Source organism: Piliocolobus tephrosceles, chromosome 3, assembly GCF_002776525.5.
Source record: "Piliocolobus tephrosceles isolate RC106 chromosome 3, ASM277652v3, whole genome shotgun sequence".
Classification (NCBI taxonomy): Eukaryota; Metazoa; Chordata; class Mammalia; order Primates; family Cercopithecidae; genus Piliocolobus; species Piliocolobus tephrosceles.
In genome coordinates this window covers 141,584,556-141,607,829 of record NC_045436.1, presented here as the reverse complement: position 1 = coordinate 141,607,829, position 23,274 = coordinate 141,584,556, and the positions used below count along the sequence as shown (strand labels likewise).

At 38.3% G+C, this 23,274-nt stretch overlaps 1 protein-coding gene across 1 annotated transcript in view; it reads right to left on the bottom strand.

Moving 5' to 3' along the window:
* KCTD8 (potassium channel tetramerization domain containing 8) overlaps positions 1-22,519 on the bottom strand; it is a 282,606-nt gene extending 260,087 nt beyond the window's left edge. Inside the window, exon 1 of the mRNA XM_023224672.1 lies at positions 21,166-22,519. Within this exon, the coding sequence (XP_023080440.1) occupies positions 21,166-22,126 (961 nt within the window). The 5' untranslated portion in view covers positions 22,127-22,519. The remainder of the gene's footprint in view (positions 1-21,165) is intronic.
* Between the last annotated feature and the right edge of the window lie 755 nt (positions 22,520-23,274).

Here is a 23,274-nt window from a genome sequence, read left to right as displayed (position 1 = left end):
ATCAGTTTTTCCTCTCAACTTCCATATTCCAGTAAGCTCTCTTAGGCACTAACCACTGAAGCATTAGACTCACCTTTTACTCTACCTCCCCACCTCCCTTGCACTCAGTAATCACAAGTCTATAAGCCCGGACGGTTATTTCTCTTTCTTTTTTTCTTGTCATTAATTGCAGACTCTATGATTATTTACACAGAATATTTAAGAGAACCTACGAACTTATTAGAAGTAAAAAATGAATACAAAATCATTATATAAAAACAAACTGTACTTCAATAACCAAATTTTTAAAATACAATTTACAATAACAATAAAAACTATGATATGTAAGAAGAGGTATTAAGCAACCACTGATAAAGTTAATCCCTCTTAATTTTTAAAATTTGTTTTTGTTTCTTTTAAATTAATAAACTATTTTAGAGCAGTTTTAGGTTCACAGCAAAACTGAATAGAAAGCATAGAAAGTTCTCATATACCCCCATTCTCACAAAAGCACAATAATTATTTCTTCAGTTTCTCTCCTATCCATCCCTTTTCCCAAAGGTCTTTCTTGTTACAATCCACTCCCTTCATGTCTTCCCTTGTCTCAGTATCTTTAATATTTGCTATTATCTTCAGGATCAAGATCTTATTTATTTTGTTTCTCCCCCTATATTGTAAATTCCCTAAGGTAAGGATGATATCTATGATACAAACATTTTCATACTCTTCTTTCAAGAGTCTAGTCTATAATGATTACCCAATCAATATCTGTGAATTTGATACAGTCACTAGAATCTGGCAAGGCTGAGCTTCATGAAAAATTTAATTTAAAAAACAATAACAACAACAACAAAATCCTTACTCTTTGTCTTCCAAAGAATATTCTAGTCTTCTGTATCCAATTCTTATTCAGATACCCTTTGACAGATATACTCAGGTGACCAGAAATACATGGCATTTTTCAGTCATTCCTCTAAGATGGTCTTTTGGATTTTCTTAACAAAACTGGGATTTGTGACCCTAGCATTTTTCAGACCGATGTTTCCTTCACATCACCGTATTGATTCTGTTAAATGATTTGTAATTTTTTCTTATTTGTTCCATGACACCTTGACAGTTTAGCTGTTGGTCAAAAAAGTGGCTAAAAGTCGAGAGCTTGAACATCTGTAATCTCTGGAATATAAGAGCATGGGCTTCCCTAGACAAAATTATGAAATACAGAACATGAGATTTGATTTTCACAAAGGTCTGCTTTTACATGTTCCTCTCAAATTCCCTTCCCTCTATATCTAACTCAAGTTAAAAAGTCTTTATGTCCTTTCTCTCTTTTATCCTTATTAAAACATTTTATTGAAGCCAGTATTTTATTTCTGTACATCTACAATCTGCTATATAGAAATAGATATTATTTATTAGCTCTTCTTTTTTTAATAATTACAATTTATTTTAATTATAAAATAAATAAAAGCTGCAATTAAAAGATTTGTAAAAAACATAAGTTATTTATATCCATTATCCTACAACATAGATACAATTAAGTGCATTTCCTTCCATGTTTTTTAATGAATGGACATTTATTTGCTTCTTTTTAAATATGGTTAATAGCATTCTATACATACAGATCTCTGTCCTCTTTTCACTTAATAGTTTAGTGAGACCAAAGTTTTTCTCAGAATCCTCCTGTTTATATTAAACATGTTCTAAAACAATATGGGATGCCTCTTAGAGAATATCCGAAGCACTATCCCCAGAGATGTGAATTCAGTAGGGAACAAATGCTCAATTTTTACCAGCATCCCAGGTGATACTACTACAAGTACCTCAGACTAATACAGCTTTATTTATTTTTTTGCCCATTCTGGAAGAAGCAACTGGTTGCATCAACTATGCTTTTATCAGCATTAACTAGCTCTGATCTGTTCTTCATAACACCCACACTAAGAATCCAGAAATGAGATCAATCCCATTATCTTCCCTCTCTACTTATCACCAACTCTGGAGTCATTCCTTGTATCTTTTTCTCAGTCTTCTCCACATCCAATAGATCATAAAGTCTGACCTAAAACACAGAAGCAGATGATCTAATCAGACTCCCATGAATTGGAGATAAGAGTATAAACTTTCACTAAAAATTTCAAAAGTGCAGGACTAGATGAAACGAAGAGAGGTCTGGGACATCCTATTCGGTTTCCCAGTTTCTTCTGTCCCACATGGGACATTCATTCTCTGACCCAGAATGACTGATGAGTAATTCAAGGGAGGTTTTATGGAGCTCTTCACAGACGGGAGTATATAAGTCTACATTTTACACTCCCAAAGAAAAACGGTTTATATGATATTCTCCAGTGAGCCAAACCCCATAGATTCTGTACTTACTTACTAAAAGACATCCCCTAACTAGGGATATATGGTAAAGTGCTTCACTAGATAAGGTCTCTTCCTTCTAGAAATATCATTCATCTTTTACTTGGCCAGCCAGTTGACATGGAGATTAGACTGGGTCACCTATTTCCTCTTGTTTCCCCACAAGACATACCCCTGGTAAAAGACATGGGCCAATCACAGGCTAGCTGCCAGGTGTCTTACTTCCTTCCTCCCAAAGTTCATTTGTTTATACCATCTAGATAGCACTAGAATTCGTCCCTTACTCCCTATCTCCACTAATGCTCATCTGACTCATCTCTAGACTCAACATTTTCAATACTCACCAACTATCCAAACAAATTTAGTTTCCCCAATTCTATGTGCAGTCTGGTGCCACAGTTGCTTTTTGAAAATGCACATTCTGATATAAAATCCTTTGCCTGATATCGAATGTGCTACATCATATTTCCTTTGCCTACATTTCCAGATTTTTCTTCCAACACATCCCCTGATATCCAGCCAAATCAAACTATCCCCCGAACATGCCATTTTTGCATGAACTAGCAAAGCTCCCAAGCTCTCTTACATGGATGCCCACATTTCTATCAATAATTTGCAATGTCACCTTTTCTCTAATGCCTTCCCTGAACTCTCCATTCAGTTCAAGGCAATTACCTCCTTCTCTGTTTCACCATAATTGTCTATAAATAATAAGTAAAATAGTTAACTTTAGTGAGCCTTGACTTTGCAAAAGGTACCGTGCCAAGTGCTTTCTATGCGTCACATCATTTAATCCTCAGAGCAACTCTCTGAAATATGTACTATTATTCTGATAATTTTACAAAAGGGAAACCAAAGTACAGAGTAAATAAATGACTTAGCCAAAGTCACACAGTTATTAACTAAAGGAAATAGGGTATAAATGCAGCCCTGGTTTACTCGAGAACACTCCTAAACCCAGTCATAAGATGTCTCCACTCACTCATCACACAGCTTCCCTACTTAAATCAATAAATATTTGCTAAGTGACAACTTGCTGCCAGACATAGTGTGAGGCTTTAATGAGCATGGAGAGCAAGTTGAATAAAAAAAGAAAGCACTGTCTCTAACTGAAGAAATCATCAGTTGTAAAAGTCTACCTAACATACCATCTTTCATTACTTCACACAAGAAATAGTACTATCAGACACAGTGCAAGACTTTACTCCATAGGAAAGAGAGACCAAATCTAGTGTGAAATTATCCCCCTTAACTTGACTGGCCAGAACACCCACTTGAGGATTCACAAGGAATTTCTCTGAGGAGTTTGAAGTCACCTAGTAATTGCTGTCATTCAGGGGATTTTGTGGGATTATTTATTACAATTTACAGGCATTATCACTGTCTATAATTGCCCTCTATCTACCCTATATCTTGCACTTCACTGATTTAAGTTCATATTCCAATGACAGGCAAAAGCTATTCACCTGGCAAGTAGCTTGCACAGAACTTCAACTTGTATCTCACCTAACTTATGAAGAGTAGAATAGCTTCTAATCTACTTTCTTCCTTGTATTTTACTTCAAAGCAATTTATGGTTTCTTTTCACTCCTGACTCAATTTATATAGTTCAATTCAACTGAGATGCTAAAAACACCTAGCCAGTGTCTTCTCTTTTATGCTCACATCATTCCTCAAATGGGAGATGGGGAAATAATCTCAAGGAATTTAAGTGATTTTCATGAAATTAATAACTATAAAATAGCAAAAACAAAAGGTAAGCCAAGATTTCAGATTTTTCTCTAATCCTTGCCAGAATCCTTATGCTCTTTATCACAACTACAACTATAATTTGTCATGCGCGTCCATGTGAAGAGACCACCAAACAGGCTTTGTGTAAGCAACATGGCTACTTATTTCACCTGGGTGCAGGTGGGCTGAGTCCGAAAAGAGAGTCAGCAAAGGGAGATAAGGGTGGGGCCGTTTTATAGGATTTGAGTAGGTAAAGGAAAATTACAGTCAAAGGGGGGTTGTTCTCTGGCAGGCAGGAGTGGGGGTCACAAGGTGCTCAAGTGGGGGAGCTTTTTGAGCCAGGATGAGCCAGGGAAAGGAATTTCACAAGATAATATCATCACTTAAGGCAAGGACCGACCATTTTCACTTCTTTTGTGGTGGAATGTCATCAGTTAAGGTGAGGCAGGGCATTTGCACTTCTTTTGTGATTCTTCAGTTACTTCAGGCCATCTGAGCTTATACGGGCAAGTCACAGGGGATGCGATGGCTTGGCTTGGGCTCAGAGGCCTGACATAATTGTCTAACAATTTAACAGATATTCCTTTATTCTAGATTCTAATATGACCATTTTAAGATTATATACTTCAACAATATAAATATTCTCCAGGTATTTTTTATTACCCAAATTGAAATCCTACTACCTATACTTTTCCTCATTGATAACTTGCAAATAAGCACTGGAAATTATGAGATTAAAATTACCAGTTTCATTTCTATGACATACACATTAATATGTAAAGAAATGCCATAAGGGGAGTTATGCAATGATGTTTTTGCAGAAATGAAATGTGTATGAATATGAATACAGTTGTAGGTATTTCAATAAAAATTACAAGTCTTTCAGATATTCTTTCCAAATTCAAATGAAGCACCGGGTGTGCAGGATATGGCAGATGTGCCTGCTGCATACTAGCATAAGGAGGCTAGGTGGCTACAAACAAATTTCCTGATCCCATTGAGATAGGCTTCTATAGATGATCGGTTGTCCTCCCACTGTGAAAACTGGCTATGAAAAAGAAATACTTAAGCATTTGCCCTGCCTTTCTTCTGTGAGCAGTATTTTAAACGGTTCTTCAGAGAAAGTTCTTCTCAATCATACAACTATCAAATAAATCATACAACTTATTCAATCATACAACTATCAAATAAATGTTTGATGCAAAGTTACAATGGAGGGATTTGACTGCCACCACTCACATCAACTGATTAGTGGGGCAAATTAGCACAGAATCACCTATAAATAGTTTTGCCAAAAAACAAACGAAGTTGAATATAGTCAAGGTCAAGTCAATGCCCACTTACAGAAAATACTGGTACAGAAGAACAATTTAAATGATACTATAAGAAAGCAAGCAGCCATATATTCAGAACAGGGGACATTAATCAGCTCAACAAGACCTCCTTCTGTAAACAAATTGATGGCATTACATGTAAAGAGAAACTGAGATGGACAGAGTGAGAATCAAAGCGGAGAGACTATCTCATATTAACAGAAAAAAAGACATAAAAATACGATGTATAGCCCTGAGCTTTATTTTTAAAAAGGCTATAAAATATTTTTGAGATAATCTTGGAAATATGATTATGAATGATGTATCAGATATTGCCAAGAAATATTATTTATCCTGCTAGAGTTGACAATAGAATAGTGGTTAAATGTTTTTTAATAGGCATTTTTTAGATACTTAAGTATGTAGGGGTGAAATTACATAATATTTGGGGTTTAAATTTCTTCAGCAAAAAAGAAACAGACATGAAGTGATGTTTCGGTTATTGCTGAAAGTACCAGGTGCATATGTGGGAGTTTTTATAAACAACTCTTTTTCCACGATGTTTAAATTTTCATAATATAAACTTTAAAAAAATGACAACATCTAAGCAAAGACTACAAAACTGCAGCCTTAGCAAAAGGTACGACTGGTGCTCTTTCACACAAAGGCCACTGCTCTGCTGACAAAGCTGGCACCTTCCTCCAAAACCATTAATTTAAGAAGAGAAAATGAATGATTCACAGAGGCCATAAAATAAAGAGCCTTCAACCCTAAATATTACATTACTCAAGATTTTTGTTTCCCTTAATTCACTCCTGAAACTGTCCAGAAGTGCACAATGATTTTGAAAGATTTTTTTTTTTAATCAAAGAAACTTCAAGATTGGACATAAATAGCCTAGGTTATTTAACCCTTCAAGCAACTCACAAGTCCCATACCTGCAAGTTGGAAAAGGAGCTGTGTATTTCTGCAGAGGCAAGGAGAATATACACTGCCCAATGTGCCTTGAGAGGTGGCCAAGAACAATTAACAGAAAAGAATCTTCCAGAAGGCAAAGAAAGGAATCAGGAAGGACAAACAATAGGCAAGAAAGTTTTACTCAATGGCAGAACTAAGTGTTGCCGGACATATTTAACAAAAAATGTATTCTGTTGTCAGAAAAAGGAATCTGTTATATCTGCACAGCAGGATTTGCTATTGACCTGTGGCTGCTGTGACTTTCCCATTTTCCCATTCTAGGAACAAAAGCTTTCAGTGAAGCTATCTTGGTTCTATTCAATATTATTTATTGAATGCTTTGGGGGGCAAGTAACATGTATTAATATAATACCCACAGGTGACCATTTCACAAGTAATCACAATCAGACCTCATACAATGTACTTACTGTACATAGCCCAAAGATGGCAGGCTAGCTGATGAGGCTTGAGGAAGGCAGGTTGGTGAGGCTTGGGGGTCTCCCTTTTTGGAGAACGTTAGTAAATATTCATTTGCATGAAGGGCAGTTTCATCATATTAGGCAGGAACATGGGTTGATAATACTATTACTGTGGTTAGAATTTTAATAAGGAAAGAAGGCAGCTGTATTTGTCTGTTCTCATGCTGGTAATAAAAATACCCAAGACTGGGTAATTTACAAAGGAAAGAAGCCTCACAGTTCCACATGGCTGGGGAGGCCTCACAATCATGGCAGAAGGCAAATGAGGAGTTAGGTCACATCTTACATGGCGACAGGCAAAAGAGTCCATGCAGGGAAACTCCCCTTTATAAAACCATCAGATCTCATGAGATTTATTCACTATCATGAGAATAGCATGAGAAAGACATGTCCCCATGATTCACAGAGTCCCTCCCACAACACATGGGAATTATGAGGGCTACAATTCAAGATGAGATTTGGGTGGGGACACAGCCAAACCATATCCGTATCCAAAGAGATAGAGTGTAGTGGATCCTTTCGGCCAGCTCACTCAAAATCTTTCTACCTTTTTAATTTAAAAAGACTGGAGAGCTTTTAAAAACTACATTCCCATCATGAGTAATCAGAACAATGAAATTTAAATCAACAATAAAATATCACATTTAACTTTACTCTTGCAACAATTAGAAAACTGAATTTTGCAAAGTGTTGGCAAGGAAGTGGAAATGACAGAATCCTCATGTACTGCTGCTAGGAATGTAGACGTGCTCTCATTTGTACAGCAATCTGACAATATTTAGTCAAATGACATATAAGCATACCCAGCGTCCCAGCAATTCCCTGCCTAAAGAATTCTCACACAGGTCCACACTGGATGTGACCATGATCAGACTGAAGGCAACCTGAGTACAGATCAGCAGGGAAGAGTTTAGTTAGTTAAAATACACACTAGGAAGTAACATTCCACCCTTAGAACCAACCAATTAGCTTAGATAGGCACATGAAAATGAAGTGTTCTTAAAAAGAAAGCACTAATGAGAGAGATATCATATATATATAAATTAAAAACATAAGCGAGACAAAAAAGAATACTCATTGTCCAAGAACACATATAAACATAAGGATCTGCATTCAATATATTAGACTAGTTACCTATGGGAGATGAAGTGGTAGAGATCAAACAGTTTAAACTTCAATAATAAGTCTTTTCACAGACCAATGATGATAGTGTGCTATGAAAATTTGTTGCTATTGTTTTGTTTTAAAAGCTATATTTTCTACACCCTCTTGTGACCTGGGTTCCATAAGTGATTCAGTTTCTACAACCACTCTGGTAAACTGAGGCATAAGGGGAAACAGAAAGTTGATGATCTTACTTTAACTGGCATGGATGATGGCACAGATGGTGGAGCTAGATCCTGTAGCTACACCTGGCTTCCTGATTCTGAGCTCCCAGGTCCTTGCAGGACAGTAAGTCCCCTGGTGGTCCTATTCTAGGATGTGGTTGCAAATCATTCCTGGAAGCTCAGCCCTCCCAGTCAGTCTGTGAGCAATACATTATACTTAATAAATCCTTCCCAGCCTAAACTAGCAAGAGTGAAGTTTGTTGTCTGTAACTAAGACCTCTGAAAAATAGAGAGAACTTGAAAAACATTGCCTGTTCAAGCTTTTCCCAGATTTTTTACAAGTTAAAGACTTTGAAAACTACCATAGTAGTTTGCTAGGGCTGTTATAACAAAGTATCACAAACTGGGTGGTTGCAACAACAGAAATGTATTATCTCAAAGTTCTGAAGGCTGCGAGTCCACGATCAAGGTGTTGGCAAGGTTGATTCCTCCTGAGAGCCATGAGGGGAAATCTGTTCCATGCTTCTCTCCTAGATTCTGGTGGATTGCTAGTAATTTTTAGCATTCCTGAAACATCACCTGTATAGGAAACATCATTCCTGTAGAAACATCACTTCTACCTCTACCCTCATGTTCACATGGTGTTCTCCCTGTGTGTGTGTGCATGTCTGTCTCTATCCTGAGTACAAATTTCCCCTTTTGATAAGGATACTAGTCATATTAAATTAGGGCGTACCCTAATGACTGCATTTTAACTTGATTCCCTCTGTAAAGCAGTGCTTCCGAAAAAGGTCATATTCTGAGGTGGTGGGGAGGCAGGGCTAGGACTTCAAGATATTTTGGGAGGAGAACATAATTCGATGCATAAAATATTGCGTGCAATTTAACAAAAAATATAACCATTTGTCCCTAGACTCGGGTGATTATACTAAAACTATGGGATTAAATCTTTTTTCTCCTTTTTTTTTATTTTAGGTTAACCGAACACTGGATATTACTGAGTTTCACAGTATGAATGCTAAATAACAAAGTATAATTATGATAAATATGGCTTGAGAGTGGCAGCTATAAAACAGACATCGTGAAAGTTTATTTCACAATCTAAACATGCTAAAATAGTAAGTAAAAACTGAAGTATCAAAATGGTTCTTTCATGCTTTAGAAACACATTAGTTCAGTAGAAGAAAAGTAAATTATTACACTAAGCTATAGCAACTTTCATGCTGAGATTCCTAGAATATTTATTCTTGGTGCCATTTGCTAGCAGCATTAATCATTGTTAACAAGGTCCATATCTTCTATTACATAGCAATTATCTTTCTCCCACTGTCTCTGAAGCATGCTAAATCACCCATCACAGGTCCACTTGACTGAAATAAAAAGGAATACACCAAAACCATTTCAAATTCTAATTTAATCACAAATATAGAATATTTGTCAACAGTAACCAGGAGACGTCTTCATTTTAATTTGACTTCAGGATTTCTTCACAGGAAATAGGCAATATTTATAAGAAATATGGCAAAATCTGGACTTTTGAATAGATTTTACATTTCCGCGCACGGTAAAATTTCTCAGAAAATGAGTCAGGTATAATACAGAGGCCAGAAAGATTATCACTTGCAAAATACTCCATTTTTCTCTAAACAGGCCATTTTTAGCAAAGGATCAATGTTAACTATGTCTCATTTCTAACATAAATTGGTCACTATTCAATCACAGTTCAGAGGGCAAATGTTTTTAATAGCCAGTAGTAGTTGCAGAGTCATACTAATGCTCTCTCAAAACATGCTTGTATGTGTGTCCACACACACACACAAACACACCCTCATGCCTAGACTTTGTGGTCAGTAGTAGGAGATACTCTTCAGCCATGAGCTTTAGCCATCACACAGAGCCTCACAATTTTTATGTTATGTATCTATTCAGCATGCCATTCACCTACCATGTGCAATCTAAAGTCAGAGAAAGTACATATCCTACAAATGTCATGGTCCCAGTCATGAAAGGTAGGAAATATGTTCACTACTGTTTACTACCACACCTTCAATATCTAAGAGGCTGCTTAGTTTATAATACTGGTTAATGAATACATGAACAAATATAAATGAACTGAAGAAGAGATATGATTCAGTACCTTAAAATTAATCTAATCTGGATTTCCCTCAGTTTGATAGATTTTATGTTTCTGATTTTTTTGAAAATCGTTAAATGAAATAGAGCATGAAAAGGTGTTTCACCTCAATAAATGTTTTATTAATAGCAATATACTCAACACATTTTTAAAGGAAATGACAGCCTGACACACTAAAGTAAGGACACTCTATTTCATTTAGCACAGATTACTTGGCACGCAATACTTATGGCATTATGTGGAGATAAGGTGAAAGAGACGATCAATTTCTACCATTTTCTCTCTGAAGAACTGAAGTATAGAAAAGTAAAGAACCACAAAATAAAATAAATCTACATAGTGATGAAGATTAAGAATATAGCCCAAGGACTTTGATTGCTAAATCTCTTTTTTACTCTAAATTAGAATCACCATTGAAGGATTCATCCCTAAAACCACCATATAAATGACACCAATAATTTGCAACCACCACACCTGCTACCTCCCACCACTCACTATAAAGCTGCCACTGTAGTAACTTTTCTTATCAAAAGCAAAAGTCACTTTGGAATCATATGTACGAATCGTTATTATCCACCTGCAAGGAGACATGCTAGGTGCAGACTCACCAACCAGAAGAAAAGAGATCAGAATATTAGAGAATTATTTCTGAATGTCTGCCAGCACCTGCCTCAGATGCTTTCTTCAAATACCTGGACTTAAGCAACTAGAAAACTTATATTGAAAATACGTCAGAGTGGTTTCAATAAGAGCTGATTGAGTTGACAGCTAACATAGTTTTCTTAAAATTGTGAAGATATGTATTTGAATCCAAAATCTAGCCTGAAATTTTGGCCAAATGCCTAGACTTTGGGCAGTGTTTGAGCCCACCTGGCTCTGTGACAATTTGTTATGTTGTGTAAAACTGTTGAAAATGCAAACTAAAAGCCCTCATCAGAAATATAAATAAAGATTATGATTAAGAAGTGCTTTGTCCCAGAGTTTGAGACAATTTCTATTGACTACAAGTATTATTTTTGTTTCATAATTAACCAGTGACCAGCACTCGACCTGGAAGAGTAAATTTTTTCCACCTAATCAATGAAAAACCAACTAGAATAGACTTATTTTAAAAATAAGTTACAATTTATTTTATACTTAGCAGGTCAATAATTTTAAAAAGAACTCATTAATGATAACAAGACCTTTTCAGGGCAGCTTTTAGATAGGAGTTGCTTTCAACTTCCTTAAAAAGAAAAAGAGAAGAAATCTGGTACTGAGAATTATTGTAAAGAAATGGGATTGCCTGTGTATTATTCTGAGGTCCTTAATTAATAAATGGCAAAGGCTAACATGTATTGAGCTTTTAATTTGTCCCTGATACCATTTGTGCCTGATATCATTCTAAGTATGGATTGCTTTATTTGATCCTCATAACAAAGCTTTCAAGTGAATATGATTGTTTTTCTCACTTTCCCTTCAGGAGGGAGCATGAGATTATTTTCCCAAGATCTCAAAGCTAGAGCCAAAATTTTTCAAGGAATCTGATTTAGAAGAATTAAAACATTCATTGTGTTCAACTAGTCACCTCTTAGAAGTAGAGACCAACAGATTCTGGCATTGTTACTCCATAAACACGGTACTACTCTCCTTATTTTACTTATACCAAAAATTAGAAAGCACACCTAATTATGCCAAATGATAAGAAAGAGCAATATAATACGAATCCTATTCTCAAGGTTTTTGGTACAGTAACTGGTGAAATCAACCAAAATAATAAAACTGAGTGGTTAAATCATTCATTATTCTGGTGATATTAAGTCAATACTACCTATTTCTTTATTATATTAGTTTCTTCCATATGCTTTTTATTATATTAGTTGCTTCCATATTCTTCCATATGCTTCCATAGCTTTTTATTCCATATGCTTTAATATTCCATATTATTTGCTTTTTTCCCCTATAAAAGCAGGGTTTGATGGGAGACTGGTTACAATATGGTAGAAATAATATTCTAAGTTAACTGTTGAACATACATTTAACTAAGTTTAATGTTGAATAAGCACAGAATATTATTGTATTATATTGTTGTATAGTATTGTATTATTGTATATTATAATTGGACACACTAGTAAGTGTCCAATTAGGAATCATGAAGCTGCCTGTTGTTATTACCAGCAAAGTTGGTTTATTTTCATTAACTACTTTGACACAAGGTGAAACATAAGTAACACTAATATTTTAATATTGATTATTAAACAGTAATACCTGTTAAATACATTTTAAGATGCCTTTTTAAAAATGAAACAAGATTATAAGATAGAATTAACTGGATCCTCACTTTTACAGATACCTTATCAGTATTATCAGATACTTCCTATATTTAATTTCTACAATAAAGTCTATGTAAGGAGGCAATATTCTCTTTGCATCTAAGATTTTTTTTTAAAGCAAATACTCAACACTACCTGTGGTTGTAGGTAGGCTTGGGGTATGGAACATTTGTCCAACACTCTAAACTAATGAAGTCACTTAATTTTTGATCCGTCACAACTTCTATTCCACCAATCAATTATTTATTTATTTATTTATTTACTTTTATTTTTTTGACAGAGTCTCACTCTGTCGTCCAGGCTGGAGTGCATTGGTGCGATCTTAGTTCACTGCAACCTCTGCCTCCTGGGTTCAAGCAATTCTCCTGCCTCAGCCTCCCAAGTAGCTGAGATTACAGGTGTCCGCCATGACGCCCAGTTAATTTTTTGCATTTTTAGTAGAGATGGGATTTTCCATGTTGGCCAGGCTGGTCTCGAACTCCCGACCTCAGGTGATCCACCCACCTTGGCCTCCCAAAGTGCTAGGATTACAGGTGTGAGCCACCACACCCAGCTTCCACCAATGATTAAATATAAAGAAGTGTGCGTGTACACACGCATGTGTGTGTTTACAAATCTAAGAACTTCACTTATAACATTATTTTAATCTGTCCCATGTTTTAGTTAACATTTTACTTATTTTCATTTCGTATGTAACAACTTCTCATGTCATTAATCCTGCTTTTTGCCCTCTTGTTAACATACTAAATAACCTCTCTATAACATAATTCACAATGATATAAAGTTTATTGTGATCACCTTAAACACAAGGTCTCTGTCTTATTCATATTTGTATGATTTACCCACGCTTTAGCCTGGTAGTTGTTCCATAAATGCACTTTAAAGTTGAAGTGAAACTTAACCTCAAATTCAGTGACAACCTAATGGAAATTCCAACATCTCTAGTTCATTCCTTAATTCACACTTTCATTCAGAAAACAAATATTTTTAAGTTCTTAATGTGGCCTTAGCCTCTGCCCTGAGGGGCTGAGAACACCACTCACAGGCACAGAGAGAGAAAGCTACTGTAGAAGATCAACATGCGAAAAGATCATTACATATTGTAGGAAACACAATGAGGGACCTATCCTAGTGCACCAGGAAAAGAAGTGTGAAGGATTCTACAGCAGGGGTTCACTTAGCATTACATGGCTACGATGCCAAGGGGTACACTGAAAAGCCAACAGTTCAGGGAATAAACTTATAAATGATATACACTCAGCATAGAATACTTCATATATTTTCATTTGTTAAAAAAGCAAAATACAACTACATTTGTATGAGAATCAGACACTAATCAGAAACTGGTATCATTAACAGAAACTAATAATGAGATCTATATAGCTAATAGGCAGATGACACCTATATTTCCCATTATACTTACAAATTATAAAGTAGCTAATTTACTTGTTGGAATGACTTTGAAATCTTATAAATAAAATTATTCTGATCTTTAGGTAAGTCCTTGCAAAACCTCTGGTGCCTTCAGCCTCATACTATTAAAAAAAAAAAAAAAAAAATGCACTTTAAGTCAGTTTATCGAGCCTACAGGTATTACTGGTTTATCAAACCTATAACTTGGTTACCCCCCAAAAAAGTGTTAAATTGAGTCAAATGTTTTATTTTCTTTAATTATAAAAAATATTTATGAATACGATAGCATTAATCCATAAAATAACCCTTCTAGCAAGTAAAGACTATTTACTATATTTCTATGAAAATTTAACATAAATTTTAAAATTTTGAGTTCACTCATAAACATTCCACACCACACTTTTTTGCTTATAAATAGAAGTTCTAAGTACTCAGTAGACACCGAAATATATTTGTCAAATTGACTGCAGGCAACAGGCATTATTTTTCAATGTTTTAAGAGTAAGGGCTTTGACATAAGACAGAACTATTCAAATCCCAGCTCAGCCCTATACAAGCTCTAAGAACCAGGGATGTTACTTAATGTTCTAAATCATAGTTTTCTAATCGAACTATTAGAGAACTAATGTCAAGCTCAAGGAATGTTATAAGAAATAAACAAGGTATACAGTCCCACCAACAGTATTAAAGTGTTCCTATTTCTGTAAACTAGCTCAACCATTGTGGAAAACAGTGTGGTGATTCCTCAAGGATCTAGAACTAGAAATACCATTCGACCCAGCCATCCCATTACTGGGGATATACCCAAAGGATTATAAGTCATGCTGCTATAAAGATACATGCACACATATGTTTATTGCGGCACTATTCACAATAGCAAAGACTTAGAATCAAACCAAATGTCCATCAGTGACAGAATGAATTAAGAAAATGTGGCACATATACACCATGGAATACTATGCAGCCATAAAAAAGGATGAGTTCGTGTCCTTTGTAGGGACATGGATGCAGCTGGAAACCATCATTCTCAGCAAACTATCGCAAGAACAGAAAACCAAATACCGCATGTTCTCACTCATAGGTGGGAATTGAACAATGAGATCACTTGGACACAGGAAGGGGAACATCACACACCGGGACCTATTGTGGGGAGGGGGGAAGGGGAGGGATAGCATTAGGCGATATACCTAATGTAAATGATGAGTTAATGGGTGCAGCACACCAACATGGCTCATATATACATATGTAACAAACCTTCACGTTGTGCACATGTACCCTAGAACTTAAAGTATAATAAAAATAAATAAATAAATAATGTATGCAAAACATTTAGCATAAAATTAGGTGATAATAAATGTGATGGTAAATTTTTTTAACAGATTCTGTATCTTGAAATAATCAATTTTTTTCTGAGCTTACAAACAAAATATTCAATATCAATATTTATAAAACTGTGGCAATGTATATGTATTGTACTTTTGTTATTTAAGATGTCAATAAAAATTTTAATGTCATGGGGGAAATTTCATTAAATGTGTAAACTTATTAAATGTATAAAACCAAAGAAACCAAAAAAGGACAGCATATAAACCACCTATATAGTATGACCATGACTTTTTAAAAATATGTCTTTTTATCTACGTGTACATAGAAAAAAGACTGGAAGGAAATGAATCAAGATTTTATTGACACTTACTAGTGGTGCTGATTAAAACTGCACTTTTTGGTTTAACAGGTCCCTAAAACTACATGTGCTACTTTTATGATTTTAAAATTATTTAATCTTATTTTTTGTAATGAGAACATTTGAAATGTACCCTCTTAGCAATCTGAAAATAGAGATTATCAATGAACTATATATAAAATTATGACCGGGCACGGTGGCTCACGCCTGTAATCCCAGCACTTTGGGAGGCCTAGGCAGGTGGATCACCTGAGGTCAGGAGTTCAAGACCAGCCTGGCCAACATGATGAAACCCCATCTCTACTAAAAATACAAAAGTTAGCTGAGCGTGGTGGCAGGTGCCTATAATCCCAGTTACTTAAGAGACTGAGGCAGGAGAATTACTTGAACCCAGGAGGTGGAGGTTGCAGTGAGTTGAGTCACGCTACTGCACTCCAGCCTGGGTGACAGAGCAAGATTCTGTACCAAAAACTAAAAAATTTAAAAAAGTATTAAGTATAAAATGGGTGACTTTTAAATGACAAGCAATCATTTTTCAGATTTTTAAACAAATTCCAGCTAATAATTTATGACAGTAGAATAGATAATAATTAAATACTGGTTTTATACATATTTCTCTTTTTTCCAAAGAGGTTTTTGCTTCTTAACTAAGGTACACACACACACACACACACACACACACACACACATACACACACACAAATTGCAAGTCCTAGCATCCTCAGCTACAAGGGAAAGAACCTTGTCAAATAAAGCTTGTAGCCACTTAGTTTTTCAGCTTCATTATCTACATAAAGATTGACCCACACAAAGCTGAAAAGGGTGACAGGGAAAGCCAAAGCCATAGCCATATAAAAAAAGATAAGTTCAAAGACAGAACTATGCCAGATATAAAAGTTCAATGTCATTAAACAACAATCAGCGTCATAGCACAGCCTCTGAACTTTTTGCATTCCAAGATTTTTGTCATTTAACTGCTTTATTACTGGAACTAGTTGCATTAAATCAGAATCTTGATGTTTTAAAAAGTTATCCTCTCCTTTTGTTTATTCCTCAGTAATTCAAAAGTCATTCCGCCATGTGAACGCAGAGAAAATTTTCACACTGTCATTGTAAAAATAAGTAGTAACTCGGGAGAAAAAGAATCAACTTTTACAATTGTGGTTAACAAAATTAACTTCCATAAAATGATGTTTGGTAATCAAAGAAGTATTTTTGGACTCATAAAAGATGCAATTTTAATGGTATTCACCTAAACAGAATGATTTTTAAAGATGTTTCTTAGAAAGCTCTTAAATTCAGCAAACATGCTAGCACAAGATTGAATAGCTGTTTGAGTATTTTCAACTCAACTAGCTTTCTTCAACTCAACACAGTGAAATAAATCAGAATGAATTTGAAAGAGTGGATATAAAAATCCATTAAGACAAATTACATTTCACAGCCCAGTTCAGTAACAGCATTAATTCCTAGATCTGGCATTGATATGTATCAAACAAACAAACAAACAAACAAAAGATATACCAAACATAAAGAATACCAAGTACAACCTAGTGAAATGTGTACATTCACACACATACTGCTCAACCAAACTATGGAGTTCAAAACTTGAAGCACTATTAGAAGAGAAGAACAATACATCAGCACTACCTTTTCTGCAAACTCACTGATTGTGAGAAAGAAAGAAAACACATAAAACTAGTTTTTTTCTAAGGATAATCAACCTGTCACATTCCAAGCACGTTATCTATATTCTATATAATTCATGGCCAACATAAAATGTCTTTTTTTGTCTCCCAGATACTGCTAAAGGCAGCCAAAATGACAGTCACCAGACATCTCCCCAAAACAGAAAGCACAATAAATCACTGTTTTAACCCCAAGAAAGGACAATCCATCTTCAGTATTAGAAGAAGAATATAGAATTTAATAGCACCAGTATATGTTGCAGTGTACTAAAAACACTTGATAAATAATGAGTTAAGACTGAGAACAGATATAAGTGTTCATGTAGCCAAATGAAGCTAATATTAAAGTTTAATAGCCTGTATATAACCTTGAGCATAAAAACCCAATGACTTGGATACAAGCACTTAAAGAGATATGAATCTAGCTCAATATTTATCAGAATATATTGCCAAAGTTTCAAGTCCTAGTGCTAAAACACTTCTTGGCCCTGAATTGGAAATGGGTTCTGTTGGAGTCAATCCAGAAAAACCAATTGGAATATGATTAGCAACATTCGGTGACTTGGCCTGAAAAATTCAAATTGAAATTCAAGGAAAGAAATTAGTTATTTAATTGGTTATTTCATAATTCTGAAAGTATAGTATGCTATCATGTAATTGCAAAATAATTTTCCATTAACTTTACAATTAAATTATACTTACTATAAAACAAAATTAAAATTTAATATTGACAAGAACAACAAAGACAGTAACATGCTACTCACAATAGTAACAGCTAACATTTGTTAAGCTTTTATTATGAGTCAGGCACTAGTCCAAGTACTACATGTATATTCTCAAATCCTATAAAACTGGTACTGTGATAACTCCTGTAATACAGGTGAGGAAACTAAGACAGAGAACAAGTAAATAATTTAACCAAGATCACACATTTGGAAAACAGCAATATCTAGGATTACTGGACCATTTGCCACTTTCTTCCCCTCTACTGCAGAAACTCAGGTGTGGTGGGGGTGGCGGGGGTTGGTGGGGAATTAAAATTGATGCTCAAGTGTGTAAACTACAACAGTTTCAACTACTAAGTTCACATGTAACCCAGATTCTAAAAGGTGTTAAAGCGACTGATACTTGTTATACACTAAATAAATGTCACACAACAAATAAATATTTGCTGAAAAAAAGGGTGTCAAAGAGGGAAATCAAAAGTTATTAAGGTTATTTTCTGCATCTAAAACATAAGTGGACAAACAAGGTCATCCAGTAATTTTGCTCTAATGAATAATACTGATAACCTTTTTAAACAGAAACTTGCCAAATACATTTTGTCATCAACCAAACTGAAAAGGATGGAAATACAAACACTTTACAGTGTATTTTCATTCACAAACTATTAAAAGGAACCCATTCAAAATAACGTGTAAAAATATAATGAAAGCTGTAAAAAACATAAAATAAATATATGTATTCTAATATTCAAGACAAATTTTACACCTAAAATTCAAAATGACAACTCCATTTTGTTGATATATGACTAGCTTACCACTTCAAAAGAACAATAATTTATCTGGAATTGCATATTTTCTCCCAAAATAGGTTGTCTCCTTAGATTTCTGGGACTTTTATGAATGAATTTCAGAGGTCATTCATAATATGAGTACTCTGAAAGTAGTTATTCATAATATGAATATTTTATTTAACATTTCTGTAGATTTAGAAGTGAAACAGATCCTGAATTTCAAATATCTCTCAAATTTACCTCATTAGTTAAATTAGCTAAGTTTCCAGTTTCAATATGCTAAGGACACTTTTTCCCTAATGTAGAGATAACTTGTATTATCTCTTCATAATCAAAGCCATGATCATTCTCATGTCCACGTCTTTCTAAAGGAATAAGAAAAACCAAAACCAAGAAAGATTTTCAAAATTTCAGAAAACTGTGCGGAACATTCATGCTTATATCTTCTCTAACAAAAAACACTAACTACAAGGAAGGCAACAGTTCATTTTACCTCATTTTCTGAAATGCCTGGAAATCTATGCTGAAATGACTTAAATGGTTTAAAATCTAAAAAGTTGTTGATAAAGGTCACAATGATAAGGAATAAAATGGTGCTAAAATGCTTAATTACTTAATATATATTTAAGAGGTGTCAATTTTATATAAGCAATAAAATATCTTCCCTTGGGTGGCTTTTCTGACCATTAATCTTTTTATTGTGTAACAAGTAATACTTTGATATAATTAAGACAGTTTTTTAGCTACCAATTCAGTGGACAGACTCTTCATTTGCTTCTCTGTTGAAACTGTTGTCTCAAGAAATCCAGCATTACTTTCTAAAAAGCAGTCTACCTCTGAGAACCTGTGTGCTGTGGTTTGTCACCCAACTTCCAAGGTTACCAGAATATACAAACACTAAGCCAGCCTTCCAGTTAAGCTTGCACCTGTGCAAGAAGTCCCTTCCACATCTCCAGTCAAAATAAAGTCTAGAAAATTGTTCAGTACCCAATTACTGTAGTGACTGAATTACCAAAATAAATAAATACACTTTAAGCTGGTCTATTTCCATCACAGGATTTCAAGGCTACTCTCCCAACGCGACAGGCAAGTTTTAACTTGTGCCTGGCCAAAGGAAAAACGTTTGCCAAATAATGTTCCTGCTGCCATCCCCGCTGGCTTTTCGTTTTTCCAAATCGCTCTCTAGTCGTTGTCTTTTCACTTTATAAACTCCACTGAGAATTGTGCCCACCACAGCCCCACCCCACTCCCAATCCCCAGTGCAGGTTCAGATTGTGGTATTTGGTAGAGTTCTTGAACTCCACCTAGCCAGCTCCGGAAGCGCACTGCAAAACGCACCCCGGATGCTTTCCCAAATCTATTCCCTCACTCTCACATTTCAGAAAATCGCTTTATTTATTCACTCTGAGAAAGTGGGCTCAACCCCCGCTTTTGCGCTGGAGAAGGAAACACAATCATTCTCTCTCTCTCTCTTCCCCTCCTTCCCCAACTCCTTCCCTCCCTCTACCCTCACCCCTTCCTAATCTCCAACCCTAAGAGCACTCAGACACCCAAACTTTCTAATTCCTTCCGCCCTCCCCTGTCCCAAACACTGGGCAATCAGACTGGAGATAACCGACGCGGGGAAATCTGGGTTTCCACTGTCAAGGAGTCCCCTTTCCCCACAGCCGCTCTTACGCCCCCGCCCCCTCGAGGGGCTCTGGGGGCACCTTCATCGCTTCTCCCCTGCCCTCTAGAAAACCACCCGTAACTGGAGGCTACCGCGTGGCAGCTGTACCAACAGCAGGTAATCCAGGCGGTGCGGGGCGACGCCTTGTGATGGCATCCTGCCCTCGGCAGGGACACCACTGAGGGCCACATGAAATGACCCCCAGCAGTCCTGCGAAAGCAAAGGGATGGAGGAGGGTCTATGCACCCTGCCCTGTGCCCCAGTCTCTCCCACCCTGTCCTCTGAAACAGAGGAGCCCCTAGCATCCGGGAGCGGGCTGGGTCGAGAAGGCAAGATCAATAAAGTTCAGCAAGTAAGACAGCTGGAAGCTGGGTGCTACTGAGTTCTAGAAAGGGGGAGTAGAGACGGAAATATCCGAAGGGGCGAAATGTAAATCGTGTCTACTGCAAAAGGGAGTCGTGCAGGGAGGGCCGCTCTCTATAAGGAGTTAACCAGCTCTTGGCCAGGACACCCCTGCCGGGCCTCCAGCGGGGCTCAAACCCGCTGCGGGTCAGCAGGGGGCGAGGGGTGCGGGTAAACGCCTGGGCTGCGAACTTACGGAAGAAAATGTACTCGGTGTAGCTGCTCCAGATCTTGTCGTCGCGGTACTGGTTGACGAAGGCTGCGGTGCCCGAGGAGTTACACGCCACCATGTGGAAGCCGGCCTCGGACAGGCGATCAAAGGCCTGCTCCAAGTAGGTGAACTTGAGGTAGAAGCGGGACGTATACTTCTCCGGCTGCCGGTCGGGGTCGCGGCTCTCGTTGAGCGTGTCCCCGAAGACCTCCTTGGCCAGGGCGATGCGCCCGCACACCATGATGCGCGCCACACGCCGGAACTTGGCGTCGGCCTGGTTGTCGCGCACGGTGGTGTAGGAGCCCCGGTAGCCCAGCGTGAGGAAGCCCGAGCGTTTGTCCGGCACACCGCTGCCGCCGCCACCACCTTGCGCTCCCGGGCCCGAGGGCACGGCGGCCGCCGCCCCGCGCAACAGCAACGCGTCGCTGCTACCCTGCGAGACGTTGTCCTCCAGGTCGCTCTGGCAGCCCTCGTCGTTGAGCGAGTTCTGCTTGATGACCTTGGGCGACAGCAGCTTGACCAAGTCGGTGAGCTGGAAATACTCGGCCTCGCGCAGGAGCCGCTCCTTCTCGGGGAAGTGCTCCGGCAGCGCAAGCTGCTTGTCCCGCAGATAATCCAGCACGTACCTGAAAAGGAAGCCGTCCCGGTCGATGAAGAAGCGCGCCCGGCTGTCCCTGGGCAGCTCGCCTCGGCGCCGGGCGCCGCCACGGGGACTAGAGGGCGAGAACATGCTGGCCAAAGTGCTGTCCGGGACGCTGAGCAGCGTCGAGTGCTTGGTCACATAGACCTGGCCGCCCACATTCAGCTCCACTACTTCTGGGAAGGGCGAGGGTGCGCAGGGCCCCGGGGCGGCGGCTGCCGAGGCGCCGGGCGAGCTGGACGAGGAGACCATCTCGCTAATGGGCAGGATGGTGCTGCCGCCGTTGCCCGTGTCCTTCAGAGCCATAGTCCCCCCGCCGCCGGCCCAGTGACCCGAGAGAGCTACACTTTCTCCTTCCCGGAGCCCGCGCCCCAGCACTCCGGGTGCTCTCTGCTCCCTCGGGCGAGGCGGCGCGTTCCTCCGGCCGGGGCAGCGCCGCTCAAGGCTCGGGGCAGCTGCGGGGTCGGCGGCGCCTAAGCTCCATCGGAGGAGAGACGCGCGGGAGAGGAGCTCCGCCGGTGCGGCGGCGGCAGTGGAGAGGCAAGTAGGAGCGGCTGCTCCTTTGGGGCGAAGGCGGGGAAGTGTGAGAGAGACTTGCGAGAAGCTCTAGGACTGCTGCTCGGCTCTCCGTGGGGAGGGTGGGAGGAGGGGCCGAAGCAAAGAAAACTCGCCTCCCCCCCCCCCCCCCCCGCCAGCTTGCTAGCGCGCCGCAAGGCCGGAGCGCCGACGGTGGCGCTAACTGCTCCTGGTAGCCCGGGAGGAGGCACTGACGTCAAGCCCCGGACTGGGACCCGAGCCTCTGCTGTCATTTAAAGAGATAGGCTCCCGCCGCGGCTCCCGGGCTCCGACGCTAGGGGGCGGGACCGAGGGTCGAGCCTGCGAGAGGTGCCGCTGGGCGGCCCTCTGGGAGAGGCAGGCAGGGAGCGCGTAAAGCAAACGCGAGAAAAAAAAAGCGCTCTCCTTCGTTCATTTCACTCCCTCCTTGGGTCCATGCCCACCCCTTTTCCTCCCTCCTTTCCTTCTCTTCCTTTCTTCCTTGCCTCCGTCCCCAGTAAAAACTAGTTTTATACACTCTCATTAAAGTAAGGAGTGGAGGAGCGGAGAGAATAGGTTTTGATTATAGCAAAGATGTCAGGCTCCTAATTTGGCTTGCGAGCAGTGATTGCAAAAAGATTACGTGAGGATGGGAAGATGAATCTCTTGAAGTGGCTTTATGATACAGTTTAAGTGAAGGGCTAAATGCGCGCACCTGTCTTAGAATCAAATTTTACGACTGCATGCACTGAATATTATTGAAAAATTTTTAAAACTCTGAAATCTGATTTCAGTTCACAATAATAAAGGCGTGTAACGACTGTTTCCTTCCGACGTTTTTACAATATTTAGTTTTATAGTAGATGCCTAATAAATGTTTATAGAGGGAGAGACAGAGCCCGAGAGGAAACTTACTCCAT